This window comes from Coregonus lavaretus, assembly GCF_964263955.1.
Source record: "Coregonus lavaretus genome assembly, chromosome: 37".
Classification (NCBI taxonomy): Eukaryota; Metazoa; Chordata; class Actinopteri; order Salmoniformes; family Salmonidae; genus Coregonus; species Coregonus lavaretus.
Window position 1 is genome coordinate 9270559 of NC_140024.1, and position 20265 is coordinate 9290823.

Below are 20265 nucleotides of genomic sequence, written 5' to 3' on the forward strand. Positions count from 1 at the left end.
GGAGTTTGGAGTGTGACTGTTTGAGGTTGTGGACAGGTGTCTTTTATACTGATAACATGTTCAAACAGGTGCCATTAATACAGGTAACGAGTGGAGGACAGAGGAGCCTCTGAAAGAAGAAGTTACAGGTCTGTGAGAGCCAGAAATCTTGCTTGTTTGTAGGTGACCGAATACTTATTTTCCACCATAATATGCAAATAAATTCATTAAAAATCCTACAATGTGATTTTCTGGAGAATTTTTTTTCTCAATTTGTCTGTCATAGTTGACGTGTACCTATGATGAAAATTACAGGCCTCTCTCATCGTTTTAAGTGGGAGAACTTGCACAATTGGTGGCTGACTAAATACTTTTTTCCCCACTGTATATTGTACAATCCAGGTGTTCAAAGCTCTTAGAGACTTTCCCAGAAAGACTCACAGCTGTAATCGCTGCCAAAGGTGTTTCTAACATGTATTGACTCATGGGGTTGAATACTTATCAAATCAAAATATTTTAGTGTTTTATATTTCATGATTGTTTTACAAATGTTATTTAAAATAATGTGTAGATTGTTGACAAAATATGACAAATACATTTTTATTCCACTTTGTAACTCAACAAAATGTGGAAAAAGTCAAGGGGTGGGAATACTTTCTGGAAGCACTGTATGCTTTCGGAAAATTTAATTATTTGGTTGTGTTTATGAAGGTCTTGGGTAACATTAGAATACACTTTTTTTTAGCATTTTCATTAGTTCATGTTACCGTAAGCTATCTGCTGCTCTGTGCTCACGTGTGGTGTGCATTGAACAGCAGTTATTCTTGGAAATTATATTTTGAAATAGAGCTAGTGGTGAGCGATTAGTGCTTTTTGAGGTCGGTTCGGTTTCGGTTCAATTATATAAAAAATATCCTGGTTTGCGATTTTGGTTCCTATAATTTTTTTAAACATTAAATGCATTATGAAATAATGACATTAAAATGATTTTAGAGTTTTTTTGGAAATTCCAAAGCAAAAAAAAGTGAACATTCAACAGGTCCACATTAGGTGGACATCAATAGAAAAATTGTAAATTACTTTAAAATAATAAACATTTTCAGTTGTGTATGTTATTATAATTTTGTATGACTTATTATTTTGCATTCCTTAAAGTCATCATCTCATCTCTGCTCAGGCAGTAGCAACCAGCCAGCCAGACCATCTAACATTATCTCTGTGCTCCCCATACTGTACTGTCTTTAGTCATCCTATTTAGCTAGGCTAACCCGCTTAAGCATGGTGCAGAGTTATCTGACGAAATCATTTTTACTAGTTCTTCAAAGTAGAGAAGGCATACTTTCACAAACCTTCTCTATCCCTCTCGTAGTTGTGTTGTGTACATTCCTCTCTCATGTGGTCTATGCGGTCTGTGTGTATCTAACCTAACGTAGCAGGCATATAGTGTATCCGTCTCTGTCCGAGATGGAAAGAACAGGCGTAATAGATTATGGCCATGTAGTTAATTACCACGTTTCTGCGCTGAACTAGGTTGAATATTTGCTTAGTTAAAACTACAACTCCCTTCAGCCTTGTGTCCCACATATTGTTGTTCTTGTCTTGATTTCTCTTGTGAATGATTTGATTTCTCTCTAGAGAAAAGGTGCGTTGGGCTCACAAAAAACCCAGAACTAAATGGAATTCAAGTAATTGAACCGACGTCGGTCAATTAGTTGTTTAATAACAAAAAATAACACAAAATGTTGGTTAATCGCTCAGCACTAAATAGAGCTAATTGAGAGTAATTTTGAGAGTTATTTGGCACAGGTAAGTGTTTTATCCAAATTTGAAAAAGTTTCCCTGCCTCTGTGTCAATTCCAAGCTGTGCTGGCCCATCTCTTCATATACAGTTTCACAATTAATAATATTGTCACCCATCAGACTATTGGCAATTTAATATTGTCTTTAGGCTAGCTCTACTATTATATGCGTGAAATTAGTTTCAATATAGTTTAGGTGTAGTTCCATTGGCTATCATCAGCTGTGCAGGCTGACTGATGGTGAATGACTGGCGGTGAATGAGGGGCAGGAGGAAGAAAATGACATAAATGACATGTTGTCTTAAAACTGCTTATAACACAAATGATGTTCGTGATATCGACATTCTAACAACATATGTGTGTTAAATAGACTTATTTAGATAAGGTCAAGAATGGAAGGGGGCATGACTTTAAAAATGGCAGAAATATTTCCATTTTAAATTCATATGCAGTCAAAATGACTGCCTCTGCATCTAGTGTTAAAAAACAACGGCAAAGAGAGAGGGAATCAAATGTAACTTCCCTCCACCTGAATGAGGCTTATGACCAATTTCCCCTGGGAGGTAACTGGAGGTAAACAGAAGAACACTCAACCTCTAAAACCCCCAACCTCTCCCCTGCCTGAGTCTCAAACTTCTACCCCTCCCCTACCTGAGTCTGGTGGGAGCCTGGGAATCAGCCTCTGATGGAGGGGCAACACACTGAGGGGCAACACACTGAGGGGCAACACACTGAGGGGCAACAGACTGAGGGGCAACACACTGAGGGGCAACACACTGAGGGGCAACACACTGAGGGGCAACACACTGAGGGGCAACACACTGAGGGGCAACACACTGAGGGGCAACACACTGAGAAACACTCAGTTACTCTCACAGGGATCTTGCTAGAGTGAGCGAGAAAAGCACTGTGTGAGCCTTTTGGCCCTGGAATTACTGTAGTTGTACCTCTAAGGTGAGTACTTCAATATCATGGTTGTTTGGGATAAATATATATATTTCCCCAGTGTTATCATTGCCATTGTGATATGCATTATAATTTTAAAGCTACAATATGTAACCATATTCACATAGAAATGTGAATATATAGATCTGTCATTCTCTTTGACGGCAAGTCTAAGAAGCGGTAGATATGTTCTATATGAGATATTTATATTCTTCCCGTTCTTAAGGTTCGTTTTTATGTTTAACTTTCGGTTTTGTACACCACCTTCAAACAGCTGATAATACAATATTTTTGGTTATGGAAAATATATTTCACAGTGGTTTAGATGGTACAATGATTCTCTACACAATGACTGCTTGTTTTGTCACATAAACTGAAATTAGGCTAACTATTGGCAGAGCGGTTTCTGCATATTGCACCTTTAAGTGTGCAAGATTACCTTTGACCCATTTTATTTTTAGAGCAAAAACAAGGCCAGCATATCAAGCTGTATCCAGAATGAAGACAGCAGCAGAGTAAATTTAATCACGGTGATATTGCTTTAGTCATGTTTGCTTTAAGCCTTAAAGCACAGTCATCTTGTCAGAGTGGATGATAACATGAGAGAAATCTGAAATGTACAAGCGCCATGAGGCAGCATCCCTGGTTAACTGATCAGCAATATCTTCAATGAAATTACAATTTGTGTACTTCTGGCCCTCGGATGAATGTCAATCATTTTCTTGTGTTTATTATCCTTATGATGTGTTAGCCTTCCACGAAAGAGACTGATTAACCTTTGTTTTTTTAATGCAGATGACAGTGTGTCCTCAGTGTTTCAGAACGTCAACCCTGTTTAAATCTGAAGAGTAATGTGCCATATCTGTACAGGCTGCAATGCTGTTGGACCTGAGAAATAACACGTTTAGAAGAAAGGGTACAGGTCAGCATGCTGTACCAAGATTATCTGACATTACAGGTAGATACAGCTACTGTTAAGCATAATATGTACTGTATACAGTATACACATTATTATTTTGAAAATTCTTCAAGCTCTGTCAAGTTGTTGATCATTGCTAGACAGCCATTTTCAGGTATTGCCATAGATTTTCAAGCCAATTTTCAGTCAAAACTGTCACTAGGCCACAAAGGTGAATTTGTCTCCCAGTGTCTGCATGAAAGCAGACTGAACCAGGTTTTCCTCTAGAATTTGGCATGTGCTTAGCTCTATTCTATTTCTTTTTATCATAAAAAACTCCCTAGTCCTTGCCGTTGACAAGCATACCCATAACATGATAAAGCCACCACCATGCTTGAAAATATGAAGAGTGGTACTCAGTGATGTGTTGTGTTAGATTTGCCCCAAACATAACACTTTCTATGCAAGATATAAAGTTAATTTCTTATCCAAATCTTTTACAGTTTTACTTTAGTGCCTTACTACAAACATGATGAGTGTTTTGGAATATTTGTATTATGTACAGGCTTCCTTCTTTTCACTCTGTCAATTAGATTAGTATTGTGGAGTAACTACAATGTTGTTGATCCATCCTTAGTTTTGACCTATCACTGCCATTAAACTTTGTAGTGACTGGGTGTATTGACACACCATCCAAAGTGTAATCAATAACTTCACCATGCTCAAAGGGATATTCAATGTCTGCTTTTTTCTACCGATAGATGCCCTTCTTTGCGAGGCATTGGAAAACCTCCCTGGTCTTTGTGGTTGAATCTGTGTTTGAAATTCACTGCTCGACTGATGGACCTTACATACAGTGTGGGAAAAAAGTATTTGATCCCCTGCTGATTTTGTACGTTTGCCCACTGACAAAGAAATGATCAGTCTATAATTTTAATGGTATGTTTATTTGAACAGTGAGAGACAGAATAACAACAATAAAATCCAGAAAAAAACGCATGTCAAAAATGTAATAAATTGATTTGCATTTTAATGAGGGAAATAAGTATTTGACCCCCTCTCAATCAGAAAGATTTCTGGCTCCCAGGTGTCTTTTATACAGGTAACGAGCTGAGATTAGGAGCACACTCTTAAAGGGAGTGCTCCTAATCTCAATTTGTTAACTGTATAAAAGACACCTGTCCACAGAAGCAATCAATCAATCAGATTCCAAACTCTCTACCATGGCCAAGACCAAAGAGCTCTCCAAGGATGTCAGGGACAAAATGTAGACCTACACAAGGCTGGAATGGGTTACAAGACCATCGCCAAGCAGCTTGGTGAGAAGGTGACAACAGTTGGTGCGATTATTCGCAAATGGAAGAAACACAAAATAACTGTCAATCTCCCTCGACCTGGGGCTCCATGCAAGATCTCACCTCGTGGAGTTGCAATGATCATGAGAACGGTGAGGAATCAGCCCAGAACTACACGGGAGGTTCTTGTCAATGATCTCAAGGCAGCTGCGACCATAGTCACCAAGAAAACAATTGGTAACACACTACGCCGTGAAGGACTGAAATCCTGCAGCGCCCGCAAGGTCCCCCTGCTCAAGAAAGCACATATACAGGCCCATCTGAAGTTTGCCAATGAACATCTGAATGATTCAGAGGAGAACTGGGTGAAAGTGTTGTGGTCAGATGAGACCAAAATGGAGCTCTTTGGCATCAACTCAACTCGCCGTGTTTGGAGGAGGAGGAATGCTGCCTATGACCCCAAGAACACCATCCCCACCGCCAAACATGGAGGTGGAAACATTATGCTTTGGGGGTGTTTATCTGCTAAGGGGACAGGACAACTTCACCGCATCAAAGGGACGATGGACGGGGCGATGTACCGTCAAATCTTGGGTGAGAACCTCCTTCCCTCAGCCAGGGCATTGAAAATGGGTCGTGGGTGGGTATTCCAGCATGACAATGACCCAAAACACACGGCCAAGGCAACAAAGGAGTGGCTCAAGAAGAAGCACATTAAGGTCCTGGAGTGGCCTAGCCAGTCTCCAGACCTTAATCCCATAGAAAATCTGTGGAGGGAGCTGAAGGTTCGAGTTGCCAAACGTCAGCCTCGAAACCTTAATGACTTGGAAAATATCTGCAAAGAGGAGTGGGACAGAATCCCTCCTGAGATGTGTGCAAACCTGGTGGCCAACTACAAGAAACGTCTGACCTCTGTGATTCCCAACAAGGGTTTTGCCACCAAGTAGTAAGTCATGTTTTGCAGAGGGGTCAAATACTTATTTCCCTCATTAAAATGCAAATCAATTTATAACATTTTTGACATGCGTTTTTCTGGATTTTGTTGTTGTTATTCTGTCTCTCACTGTTCAAATAAACCGACCATAAAAATGATAGACTGATCATTTCTATGTCAGTGGTTAAACGTACAAAATCAGCAGGGGATCAAATACTTTCTACCCTCACTGTATAATTGTATGTGTGGGGTACAGAGATGAGGTAGTCATTCAAAAATCATGTTAAACACTATTATTGCACACAGAGTGAGTCCATGCAACTTATTATGTGATTATTATGTGATTTGTTACTCCTGAATTTATTTAGGCTTGCCATAACAAAGGTGTTGAATACTTACTGACTCAATACATTTCAGCTACTCATTTTTTATTAATTTGTAAACATCTAAAAAAAATAACATAATTCCACTTTGACATTATGGGGTATTGTGTCTAAGCCAGTGACAAATAATCACAATTTAATCAATTTTAAATGCAGGTAAAATTTGGAAAAAGTCAAAGGGTATGAATACTTTCTGAAGGCACTGTATATGAAATGTACTTATTAGACTGTTAGAATGTTGCTGTCAAAATGGCTCAAAGTGTGTGGCGCAGTGGTCTAAGGCACTGCATCGCAGTGCTAACTGTGCCACTAGAGATCCTGGTTCGAATCCAGGCTCTGTCGCAGCCGGCCGCGACCGGGAGACTCATGGGCGGCGCACAATTGGCCCAGCGTCGTCCAGGGTAGGGGAGGGAATGGCCGGCAGGGATGTAGCTCAGTTGATAGAGCATGGTGTTTGCAACGCCAGGGTTGTGGGTTTGATTCCCACGGGGGGCCAGTATAAAAACAATAAAAATATGTATTCACTAACTGTAAGTCGCTCTGGATAAGAGCGTCTGCTAAATGACTAAAATGTAATGTAATGTGTGGTCCATCCAGGCCTGGCTTTTCTAGTGTTAAAGTGCACATTGACCTGTAGCTAGGAAGCATCCCTTGGAGAGGTTGAATACATTTGCTGTGGAGCATCCCTGGGAGAGATACGTTCATCTCAGGAAATGGTCAATGGGAACACTGACTGCTGGGTCCATACCAGTGAAAAGCTCTGTACATTAATGTGAAGTGTATGTGTGTGTGTGTGCATATTCATGGTGTCACTGGTTGTTCTGTGTCACAGTTTGCTACTGTATTGACCCTCTTTATTACTCCAAGTCCTCCCAGCATCATCCAGTAGACGCCGTTCAATATCATAACATAGATCACCTCTAGGGAAAGAACAGATTGCTATTTTGCTCTTACAGATTTATTAATACCATCAATCATTTTATAAAAAGCATTTATTTCAAAGTTTTTCGCTTCTTAGATAGAAGCACATAATAAAGCAACAGTACAATGTTCATAAAATATAAGTGTGATGCTGTAACATTTTCTTACATGTTGAAATACTGATATCTGCATGTGTACTAAAATAAGAACCTTTAAAATTGTACAAATAGGTACCATAAATTCAACATAGAAATTAGGCATCATTCACTACGACAGGACAGATTGCTATTTTCTCAACAAGGGAGAAAAACATACGCCAAACAAAGAAAATAAAAAATGTAGAGAACAAATAAAATCATAATAATCATAATAACATTATAATTAAAAAAATGAGATTTACAAGAACCAATAGGCGCAAGTTTGATCCTCAAGAGACATATTTGCACATTGTACTGTACATACGTTATATGGACTTTAGCTTGCTTTAGGATATATTTTTCAAGTTGCAAAAAATGCACTGTGATGCAAGATAGTCCATTACTTAAGGCGATTTTTGAGCTCACAGGTCTTTCCTTGTGATTGATCATTGGTGAAATTGGGCTCAAAGGGGGGATTTTTCTCTGGATTTGTGAAAAAACACTGTCTCTGTTTTTTGTTGAATCCATCTTCCTCAGGAAGATGGAGGTGCTACAGGAGCGACCAGTTTGCTGTTGTTGTTGTTTTCTCATAGTTTCTTCATTGATATAAGGCAACAATATTTTCTTCTCCTTTGTGAGCTCATTCACAGTATCAACAATTACATGTCTCTCTGTGACCCACATTCCAACCCCAAACCGTAGTAACCTACAAAATGACTAAAAAAGTGAAATACCGAGTGATATTTGATCTCTCACCACAAACATTAAGCAAGTCTTAATTTTCCATACACACCAGTACATCCCACAGAGGTGTTTTTTTTTTACGTTTTTTTGTCTTTCTCTCTCCCTCCTCAACACCCTCTGTCCTTCCTTACCAAACATCCCCAACAGGTACAGTGAGGGAAAAAAGTATTTGATCCCCTGCTGATTTTGTACGTTTGCCCACTGACAAAGAAATTATCAGTCTATAATTTTAATGGTAGGTTCATTTGAACAGTGAGAGACAGAATAACAAAAAAAAAATCCAGAAAAACACATGTCAAAAATGTTATAAATTGATTTGCATTTTAATGAGGGAAATAAGTATTTGACCCCCTCTCAATCAGAAAGGTTTCTGGCTCCCATGTGTCTTTTATACAGGTAACGAGCTGAGATTAGGAGCACACTCTTAAAGGGAGTGCTCCTAATCTCAGCTTGTTACCTGTATAAAAGACACCTGTCCACAGAAATAATCAATCAATCAGATTCCAAACTCTCCACCATGGCCAAGACCAAAGAGCTCTCCAAGGATGTCAGGGACAAGATTGTAGACCTACACAAGGCTGGAATGGGCTACAAGACCATCGCCAAGCAGCTTGGTGAGAAGGTGACAACAGTTGGTGTGATTATTCGCAAATGGAAGAAACACAAAATAATTGTCAATCTCCCTCGGCCTGGGGCTCCATGCAAGATCTCACCTCGTGGAGTTGCAATGATCATGAGAACAGTGAGGAATCAGCCCTGAACTACACGGGAGGATCTTGTCAATGTCCTCAAGGCAGCTGGGACCATAGTCACCAAGAAAACAATTGGTAACACACTACGCCGTGAAGGACTGAAATCCTGCAGCGCCCGCAAGGTCCCCCTGCTCAAGAAAGCACATATACATGCCCATCTGAAGTTTGCCAATGAACATCTGAATGATTCAGAGGAGAACTGGGTGAAAGTGTTGTGGTCAGATGAGATCAAAATGGAGCTCTTTGGCATCAACTCAACTTGCCGTGTTTGGAGGAGGAGGAATGCTGGTTATGACCCCAAGAACACCATCCCCACCATGAAACATGGAGGTGGAAACATTATGCTTTGGGGGTGTTTTTCTGCTAAGGGGACAGGACAACTTCACTGCATCAAAGGGACGATGGACGGGGCGCTGTACTGTCAAATCTTGGGTGAGAACCTCCTTCCCTCAGCCAGGGCATTGAAAATGGGTCGTGGATGGGTATTCCAGCATGACAATGACCCAAAACACATGGCCAAGGTAACAAAGGAGTGGCTCAAGAAGAAGCACATTAAGGTCCTGGAGTGGCCTAGCCAGTCTCCAGACCTTAATCCCATAGGAAATCTGTGGAGGGAGCTGAAGGTTCGAGTTGCCAAACGTCAGCCTCGAAACCTTAATGACTTGGTGAAGATCTGCAAAGAGGAGTGGGACAAAATCACAAAATCCCTCCTGAGATGTGTGCAAACCTGGTGGCCAACTACAGGAAACGTCTGACCTCTGTGATTGCCAACAAGGGTTTTGCCACCAAGAACTAAGTCATGTTTTGCAGAGGGGTCAAATACTTATTTCCCTCATTAAAATGCAAATCAATTGATAACATTTTTGACATGCGTTTTTCTGGATTTATTTGTTGTTATTCAGTCTCTCCCTGTTCAAATAAACCTACCATTAAAATTATAGACTGATAATTTCTTTGACAGTGGGCAAACGTACAAAATCAGCAGGGGATCAAATAATTTTTTCCCTCACTGTATCTAGTATACGGCAAGTATACTTTACACATACAAATAACAAAGTTTACTATAAATAAAAATGCTTGTGGTATACTTACAGTAAACTTCAAGCACCACACAATGTCAGTGGAGGGTTGGAGAAAGGGCGCAAGGAGGTGGTCGGTGAAATGGGTGAACGTTAAGAGTTGTCATCGGCAGAGTCTTTGGTGCCATAAAGGTCGGCCAGCTTCTTGAAGCGCGGGCCCCAGCTTTGGAGGTAGTCGTAGTCTAGGTCTGAATCTGTGGTCACCGACTCCAGGGAGCTGAGGGATCCAGCGATGGAGCCCCGGCCCTCGTAGCCATAGATCTGGATGGAGTCATAGGGAGGGGCCGTGGGGTCGTTGTCCGCGTCGGTAATGCGGGTTTTGATGAAATCATCCACGTCCACACTGTTGGCCACGGGCCGCCCGCCAGGCCTCATTGGGTACTGGAGCTCAGGCTTGATGTCCTTACGGGGTAGGAAGCCGTTGGCACCGTCAGGGTTCTGTAGCGTAGCAATGTCGAAGGCCTCTGTGTCCTCCTCTCCACCGCCTTCATCGTCATAGGTGATGATGTTCTCACGGATGTCTTCCTCCTCGAAGACGATGAGCGGCTCTTTCTTCTGACGACGCAGGGCCACAAACAGCACCACGATCGCTGCCATGAGGAACATATCAGTCAGCCAATCATACAGAACCTCTAGCTCTTACAGCTCTTAAAATACCTTTAGCATTTCAAATTCCCTAATTAGCCACGCAAATAAATCACAGCTGCACATCATTTGGATTAGAAGTGCAAAAATATACAGTATGTTGAATTACAGGTGGTATGAATCTGTCTGACATTTTAAACAATGTCAATTGCAAGTTAAATAATCAATTGAGCCTGTGTAAATAATAAGAATGCACACTATTAATATTATGTCAAGCATCTGTTCCATAAATACTTACAACTATTCTGAAAACATTAAGGATAAGCACCACTCAGGATGGAAAAAAATATCAAACATGAGTAAATATTAGATCAACAACAGATTGAATGCAAGTTGATGTTTTCTTTAGTGATGATGCTCACCCAGGAGAATGACGATACAGGCTAGTATGGCGATGAGAGCTCCGGTGCTGAGGCCTGCAGGCAGGATGTAAGGCTCCACGTTGCAGGACAGGATGGTGTCCTTACTGTCACAGCTGCACACTCGGATGGTCAGCGTGTTGGTGCTGCTCATGGGAGGGATGCCGTTGTCGTTGATCTCAATGGGAAGGAAGTAGACATCCTGGGTCATCCGGCTGAAGCCCCTACGGGTTACATATATGCTGGCTGTGCTGTCTGTGGGGAACAAGAGGGGAGCCGAAGTAGAATAAGTACAGAGAAAAAGAGGGTCCTTTAAATGTCTCCGCTGGGGGGGAAATATTTCAGGTAGTGTACAGACTGCTTAACGCAATCATAGTTATAACCGAAGAGTTTTACTTATCCAACGTGTTCAGAAGGCAGAAGGCAGACGTATAGCCGCGGAGGAAAAGCAATGAGCTGTGAATTTCCAGATATTAAATTATTGTAATATTGTGAACATTTATTCGCTTTTGGAAGTGTAATCAAAGCTCTAGTGGAGGTAGCTGTATTGGTTATATGTGGGGCTGGGTGAGGGTGGAAGGATGCCAAGTGCACTCTTCTGACTCAGTGCAAGGTCGCACTCAGAACAAAGATGGAGTGAGTTCATTTAGGTGCTTATGGCTTAGTCATTTTCCATATTAGTCACTTTAACTCTACCCACATGTACATATGACCTCAATGACCTCAACCTATTTTATTTTACTGCTGCTCTTTAGTTATTTGCTTTTATTTTACATGTTTTATTTTAAAAACTGCATTGTTGGTTAAGGGCTTGTAAGTAAGCATTTCACTGTAATGTCTACACCTGTTTGATTTGATTTGATTTGATACTAAGAAAGGTTATCATTGCCTTGGTAGGGTATCTTTTAAGGGTTGAAGTAGAACAGTCTAAAGCAATGAGAACTTAAATATCCTATATGAACAAGGTAGTATAGCTGAAAGAACCAAGTAAGACTTCATAAGAAGCCACTTTCAAGGAACATTTTCTTCATAAAATTATACTTAGTAAGTGTTCTTACATCTGCATTTATTAGAGTGCAAGAAAAAACTAAATAGCCCCTGCTGTCTCAGACAGACACCCGCAAACTCTGAAAATCACGAGAAAATACATTGATAAATGGAGATTGGAAAACTGTTCATTTGAAAGGATGCATTGGCTCCAGATCAACCCAACATATCGGAGGGGCTGTAATCTATTCTGCTCGTATTGTGGGCTTTTTGAAAACACTGTTGAAAAGCACTCATTTTGACTCTCATTAAAGCAGATCAAACGGGTAGAGAGCCATCCCTCGCCATGCTGGCTGCTGTATAGTCACTGCAGCACTGCTTGGAACAGTCTGATATGACTTTATCTGGGGATTAAAAAAAAATATCCCATTAAACTGCAATTAACACATTCATTCCCTCTCATTCATTCTCCTCCATCACAGAAGGAGATATGCTTGGAAGTGGCTTGTGATTACGGCGCGGTCGGGACGAGTATTAAAGCAATGGCAGAGGATGAAACAAGAGCTTAAGTTGGCTTGAGTTTATAGAAGAGAATATTGATGGATGCATGTCATTAAGAGAAGTGTCATGTAATTGCTTGTTCAAAGATGGCAATGCTGACTGAACTACTCGCAGCAGCTGTTGAATGTCTACATCATAGTCATTACAATAGCTTTGTCCTAAGCAATCTCTATGGATATAAGCAAGTCTAATCAAGTATGTTTATGGAGTCGAAACTCTGTGATTAACTTTTGCTTCTCATTATCTTTAATCCAGGAGTTTATAAACAAGGTTGATGAAGGTAATAATAATACTCCTCTGATGAGAGATGGTTAAATACTACTGTGCCTCATCTGTTGAAATGGAATGTAACAGGTACTTGCTCTGACCAGCTTTTCTAACCAGCCACTTCATCACTGTGACTGGCAGACTGGAAGGGGCTTTGAGCTTAAGGACAGCTGGGATGAGTCACCAGCCAGCCAGGCCCCCAAACACAGCAGGCAGAAGGAGAGGTGCTCTCACTCTCTCACTCTCTCGCTCACCTCTCCACTCCCCTGGCTGATCAGACAGAGTGTGATGTAGGGATAACTAATGCAATCACAAGCTCTGCAAACTGATCCAACAGGCTCAGTCTCCTACATGCAGCAATTCACCGATGTAGAGGCTAGGACGCCAGAGAGACACCGGTGGTAATTAATAAGGAGGAGCTCTATGGGATCTAGCTTCAAATCAAACTTCAGTCTACAAAGATCTGCTGAATCACTTTCGATGCATACACAGTGCAAAGCCCATCTGGATGTAGAGAAACCTGAATTGATGTAAAGAAGAAAAAAGACTGGAATACTGGAGTGCCCACTAGCCCCTATAAACACAGTAAAAGTGTCCAAACAGAAGTCGCTCTTCTCATTGATGGAAATAGAATGTTTGAGCCCACCCACCTCTATTGTCTTTCAGGGAGAAGTTCTGGTTGTTGACAACCTCTGGAGCGATGCTGAAGTGGAAGTACTGTCGGTGGGCCATCTCATCCTTGTCCACCGCACTGACTGTCTCTATGAGCTGAGTTGAACAACACACACAGGAGTTAGTACAGACCGAGTCCACCAAAACACTGAACATTTTCAATATATTCAATATAACATAAATTTATTTTTGCACATGGTGGTTACTACTATGCATAAAGATCTGTCTTTTCTAAATGTGACTTTGGAAAAAGTACTATATACATTGTGTGGGATTAGACTTACTTTGCCAGGGGAGACATTTTCACACACAAGGATTTCGTTCTGGGTGGCAAACTCAGGGGCGTTGTCATTCACATCTTTGACTTTGATGTTGACACGTACTTTCGTATCTTGGTGATGTCCCCCTGTGCAGAATGACAAAAATGAATAACAAACAAGTTAGTGAATCAGTGCGCGTACATGGGATTTGGCTTGCTAGAAAACAAAACCAACTCCCTCTGAAAGCCACTGCAAACACAATGAGAAGACAGCACAGTATGAACCTATTTATTGTATAAGAAATTATGTAGGTTGTTGAATGCTCGGAAATGATGCTGTCAGACAAGGGTCATGCATAATACAACAGAACTGATTGATCTCTAAAGTTCCAGACATTCATTTTTGATGCATCAAATTATCCCTGAAATATTTGAGACAGATATACTTCAGAACTAGACATATTCATGTGGAGTAGAATCACACAGACAGAGAACAGCAACTTAAATATGTTTGTTTCTGATTTGGGGGATGTGGATGTTTTGCAGTAGTCTCTAGCTACTCATTTGACTTTTAGAAAGGCACTTTGTGGTAATCTTCTCTAAAAACATATTGAGGGGTGGCGACTCTAGGACCACATAAGAGCCGGGTGTGAACACAACAGTTCCTGGATTGGGAGGCATGACGTCTCTGGTATTCACAGCTACTCTCTAATTTGAAACCCGAGGTGGATGGTGGCGTACCAATCTCAGTGGCGCTGACAGAGATGTTGTGCCAGGGTAGCGTCTCCCGGTCCAGTGGTCTGGTGGTCTTGATGATGCCATCCTCTGGGCCGACACTGAAGAACTGTTCCACGTCCGTGTAGCGGGGAATCATATACCTGCAGTGAACAGTGGTGAAAAGTAAACACGTATTCAATTAGTGCCTGGTTCCTTAGATAAAACAAAAGCCTAATTATTCTTGTGCTGTAGGAATGCATGTTTGCATTGTTTGGATTAATGTATTTGATGGAGCAATGTTTATAGTTTGAACAGCATATTAATTTAAATATTTGCTCCCGCAGAGCAGGAAATAATATAGACTATTTATTTTGTTTACTGATTGAGTAGGGCCCTGCAGTATTTTATGTTGACGAGATGAGGCCTTTGAAACTGAAATCATCTACACATCAATTCGAAACAGAAAGGTTGTATTATAACACTATGGGACTGGGTGGGGTTGATAATCAGACAGCGGTTTTAAAAACAAACAAAAATGAGTAACAGAAAGAGTGAACGAGAGCGTTCCAAGTAGCCTACCTGACAGGGTTGTTGGCCACGTCTGTGTCTTTAGCGTGTACACGGCCCACCACGGTCCCATCAGGGGCATTCTCCTCCACCTCGAAGCCGTAGCTAGTTGCCATGAAAGCAGGCGGCTCGTCTGCGTCCTCCACCATAACCTTAACCGTGGCTGTGTCTTTGTAGGGGCCCCAGGCGATGAAGCGGGGGTCCACGTGTGTGTTGGTTGCCTCCACTCTCAGGGTGTATGCCCTCTTAGTCTCAAAGTCCACAGGCTGGAAAGAGGGAGCAGTGTGGGTTTAGTAATAATACATTCAAAGTATATCATCATTAAAATAATGGGACAAAATTTAGAAGGTAGTCTCAACGTAATTATTTCTATAATACAATTACTGCATCATAACAATTATTTACTGTAGCTATACACTGCTATCTAGAACCTTAAAGGGTTCTTCGGTTGTCCACATAGGATAACCCTTCGAAGAACCCTTTTTGGTTGCAGGTAGAACCATTTTGGTTCCAGATAGAACCCTTTTGGGTTCCATGTAGAACCCTTTCTACTGCAAAAAGGGTTCTACCTGGAACCAAAAAGGGTTATCCTATGGGGACAGCCAAAGAACCCTTTTGGATGCCTTTTTTCTAAGAGTGTCAAATCAAATGTTAGTATGGAGTTGAGACGCTAGCTAGAGGGTGCTGTTGCAAAAGAAGACAGTGGTTGTGGTCAACGTCAGCATGAGACAACACCAAGACATTCTTTGCTCAGTCCTTATACGTAAGATGGCCCTTGTTTCAGTTTAATCCCTTATCTAAGTCATAGCCTCAATCACCACCAGTTCATTTAATTGCAAGAAATTGGAATTATGCTCAAGTATAGTTAATGCCCATTTAGTGTGAACAACCCTCATCCCTCTACACCCGGCCTCCTACTGCTTTCACACATCCGCCTGTTTTCTTATTACCCTGTCTCACCCGGCAGCCATCACTCCCACAAATTACCAAGTGATACTTTGAGGTACCGACCGGAGTTGAGGGGGCGGCATTCCAGGATGTACACACACGCACACACACACACACACACAAACACACCATTTATCTCTCTCTCTGCCTGTGTGGTGATTGATTTGAAGTTGTTTTCCTATCTCATCCTTCAGTCTTTTTTGCGTGTCTTTAATGAAGCTGCCAACGGTGGGAACAGCCATGACCCAGTTCTTTCCTTTAACAGGTCGATGAATGTACCTCACTGACGTTGTCTCCTGAAGCTGTGGTCCCCTTGCTCTCTGTCTCACTCTTTTCCTCCCCCCTCTATCTCTCTCTGTCTCCCTCTCTCTCTTTCTCACCCTCTCTCTCCTTTTCTTTCTGTCTCCCTTCCTCCCTCCTCTCGATATCTCCCCCCCCTCTCTCTCTGTCACGATCGTTTAAGGATTGGTTGAACCAAGGCGCAGCGTGATAAGCGTACATTTTTATTCAAGTACTGAACACGACAAAACAACAAACAAACGATACGTGAAGTCTAAAGGTTACACAAAACAAACCTATACAGAACAAGATCCCACACAGACTGGTGCCAAACGGCTGCCTAAGTATGGTTCCCAATCAGAGACAACGAGCTACAGCTGCCTCTGATTGGGAACCACCCTGGCCAACATAGATCTAAACGATCTAGAACTAAACATAGAAAACAACACAACACGGAATATCCACACCCTGACTCAACAATTAAACGTCCCCTGAGTCAGGGCGTGACACTCTCTTTCTCTCTCTCTCGGTTCTTTTATTTTGGCACTTAATAATTTGCTGGCTGAAACTAATCAGCGGTAGATAATATTCACAATAATGTCTGACTTCCTCTTAGCATTCAGCCTGCGCCTGGTAGCCCGTGTTCAAACAGAATACTTGATTAAAACTCTGTCAATTCCATCAGTAATGCTGACTTTAATTTTCAACATGCTTTGAAGACCAAAAGGTGATGATTTCCCGAGAGGTGTATTGTGGAGGCATTATGTTATTGAGAAGAGCAGGGCTGCATCAAACTGATTGTTGTCGGCACACCACACCCAGCCTAATCAGCAGGCAGAATGGTCTCTTTTGGGGACCTGGGTCCTGGTATTTGAGATAGCCAAACACTGTTAAGAATTACAACCCCCCTACCACCATCCTCTCTACTCAGCGTCAAACCATTATTTCCCCTGATTCAATTCTTCAACTTTCCCCAGCTACAATTTCTATTATCCAGCACTTAACACTTATTATGATTGTTGCACCTCTCTGTTATGAATATGAGGGGGATATGCACTGAGCAACGATGTCTGATCCCACTTGGGTTCATGAGACCATAGAGGAAGTTGTTTACATGGCCGTTTTCCGCATTTCAATGGCCGCTGTCGTGGCTTACCTGGTATAATCCTCAGGCATTTTTCAGCACATAGACTACACACTGGTACTCACAGTCCATTGAACTGCCAAAATTACCCAGCTTGCGTAAACCCTTGAGAAAATATGATTACTTGTCAGACACGCATGCAAAGGCCTCCCTCTCTCAGAGTTGTGTTATTTTTGGAGAGGAGTAGAGAGGAGAGTGAGTGAGATTGCTGCTGATCTCTGAGTGTAGAGCCTGTGCTGTGAAAGACAGTTGAGGGATTTTAAAAAATTAAGCACCACCAGGTGGCAATGCTCTGTCTAGGCTGCTGCTGCGTAGGGACTATGGAGGGAAGCAGCGCCTCTCTCTCTCTCCTCTGGAGGCCCGGCTAAGCCTAACCATGGCAGGCAGGCAGCTCCAGGCACAATGGCGCCAGTGAGCACCCAGAGGCAGCCCAGGCACGGTGCAGTGCAAGGCTGACCTCTCCAGGTCGGTAAATGTCGGCATAATCCCAGCCCTGGAGCACAGCAGAGCTGCAGCGCCATGCTAGCAGCCGACCCACAGTCAGACTGCATAGATGAGATTCCTCGCCCAGAGAACCAGCCATGAAAGTCAATGCTCGTAATAAGAAATTGAGGTGGTGTCATTGCAATCACAGAGTGGAACGGTGATAAATCACTCCTCTCTCTCTCTCTCTCTCTCTCTCTCTCTCTCTCTCTCTCTCTCTCTCTCTCTCTCTCTCTCTCTCTCTCTCTCTCTCTCTCTCTCTCTCTCCACTGCTCAGTGTGTGCTTCAGTCTCACACACAGGCACACACTCTCTCTTTCACTTTTTCCCTGTCTTTCTCTCTCTACCACACAGAAATTGCATACAGCCACCTTTACATATTCAAACACGCACAGACACACACAGGTGTGTCAAGTAATGTCAATTATTGAGTCTACCATTTTGGTCCTCAGAATGTAAGTGAAAGGGCTGTAACAAAAAAGTTGATTCAATGCAGATGACCCTATACACTGTCTCACACATTACTTTCATTCCTCCACAATTTGTATGTAATAGTAAATCACCTTCACTCCCTTCTCACCTTTCTCAGTTTGATAACACCCTCACGGGTGTCAGTGTCGGTGGTGATCTCAAACACAGTCATCCCATCGCCCTCGATGAAACGATACGACACAAGTCCATTCTCCCCCAGATCTGGATCTTTAGCCTTCAGACGGCCCACCTCCTCACCCGAAACCTTGTCCTCTGAAACTGACATGGCGTATACACCTGTGTGGAGAAACAATAGAAACTGTTACAACTAAGAAAATGTAATTCACACTTGTAGTCGATGCCTGATGCCTGGTTTGACTTACTCCGAGGTACAGAATAGCATTCACCCAACTTTCCACTACATTCATACTAATATGCCATTTAGCAGACGCTTTTATCCAAAGCGACTTACAGTCATGCGTGCATAAATTTTTTGTGTATGGGTGGTCCCGGGGATCGAACCCACTACCTTGGCGTTACAAGCGCCGTGCTCTACCAGCTGAGCTACAGAGGACCACACTGTTGTTTTATAGGCAGACTCATTAAAAAAAAAGATGACATGAATGTAGTGGAAAGTTAGGTTTGATTGAGACAGTGTATTCCCCTAACCTTATTCTTTCAATAAAGTATTTTAGTTTTTTTTATTAATATTATATTACTTGTGTATGTCTTTCTTTATCAAATGTAAGATTAAATGCCATTTGTAATATGTTTTGGTGCATATACAATGAGCTCCAAAAGTATTGGGACAGGATTTTTTGTTGTTGTTCATAACGCTTCTTACGATTGACATTTTTGGGTTAAAACCAGTAGGATAAATACACATGTAGGTAGAGTCCATTCTCATTATCTTTTCTCCTTTTCTTTTAAGAGCTTTGTCACAACGGACAAGTCAAAATACAAAGTGCTAGAATACAGAGCCAAAACAACAAAAACATGTTCACTGTCCTAATACTTTTGGAGCTCACTGTATGTGTTTAAAATACTATCCAGATAAGAACGTGTCTGGTCATAGAACATTCCATAGAATTCTAGAAAAATACCACCGGTCACGAAAACGGCTGTAACTCATTCACAGTAAAAGGTATTACTATTCTGATTTCTGATGATCAATCCTTACAAAATAAGGAAGACTAAATATGCTCTACATATTTCCATATCTTCAATGTCAGTTTTTGTTGTTGAAAAAAGCATATAAGATACACATTTTCACTTGGTGCTTTTTGTCACGATCGTCGTAGGAAGTAGTAGACCAAAGCGCAGCGCGTTGAGCGAACATGACTTTATTAAATTAACGTACTCACTACAAAAACAACAAACAATGACGAATCGTGAAGTCCTCAGTTACAATGACTGATACGGAACAAAAACCCACAACACTAAGGTGAACACTGACAGTTAAATATGGCTCCCAATCAGAGATAACGAGCCGACAGCTGACACTCGTTACCACTGATTGGGAGTCACACGACCAAACAAGGAAACAACCAAATACAACACAACCAATACCAAACACAACCAAATGAACACACCCTGGCTCAAAATACACAGTCCCGGAGCCAGAGCGTGACAGTACCCCCCCCTAAAGGCGCGGACTCCGACCGCGCCTACACCCCAAATAGGGAAGGGCTGGGTGGGTATTGCTCCTCGGAGGCGGCTCCGGCTCCGGGCTTGACCACCACCCTACTACAATCCCCCCGTAGTGCCCCCAGTCCGATCTGACCCAGTTAGCTGGATCAGGACTGCCGACGCGCACCCCTGGCTTGGCGCGTGAGGCAGGAATGGACCGGACCTGGCAGACGATACGCACCCTTTGCATGGTGCGTGGAGCCGGAACAGGCCTCACCAGGCTGAAGACTCGCATCCCTGGCTTGGTGCGAGTAGCAGGAATGGGCTGAATCCGGCTGACGACTCGCACCCTTGGCTTGGTGCGAGTAGCAGGAATGGGCTGAATCCGGCTGACGACTCGCACCCTTGGCTT

At 42.2% G+C, this 20265-nt stretch overlaps 1 protein-coding gene across 1 annotated transcript in view; it reads right to left on the reverse strand.

The window, feature by feature from the left end:
* Positions 1 to 9794: 9794 nt before the first annotated feature.
* LOC311111188 (cadherin-11-like) overlaps positions 9795 to 20265 on the reverse strand; it is a 69891-nt gene continuing 59420 nt past the window's right edge. The window contains exons 6-12 of the mRNA XM_084153884.1: positions 18334 to 18521; positions 14913 to 15166; positions 14358 to 14494; positions 13642 to 13763; positions 13336 to 13453; positions 10874 to 11125; positions 9795 to 10456 (exon numbers count right to left, since the gene is read on the reverse strand). Of these exons, the coding sequence (XP_084010010.1) occupies positions 9960 to 10456; positions 10874 to 11125; positions 13336 to 13453; positions 13642 to 13763; positions 14358 to 14494; positions 14913 to 15166; positions 18334 to 18521 (1568 nt within the window). The 3' untranslated portion in view covers positions 9795 to 9959. The remainder of the gene's footprint in view (positions 10457 to 10873; positions 11126 to 13335; positions 13454 to 13641; positions 13764 to 14357; positions 14495 to 14912; positions 15167 to 18333; positions 18522 to 20265) is intronic.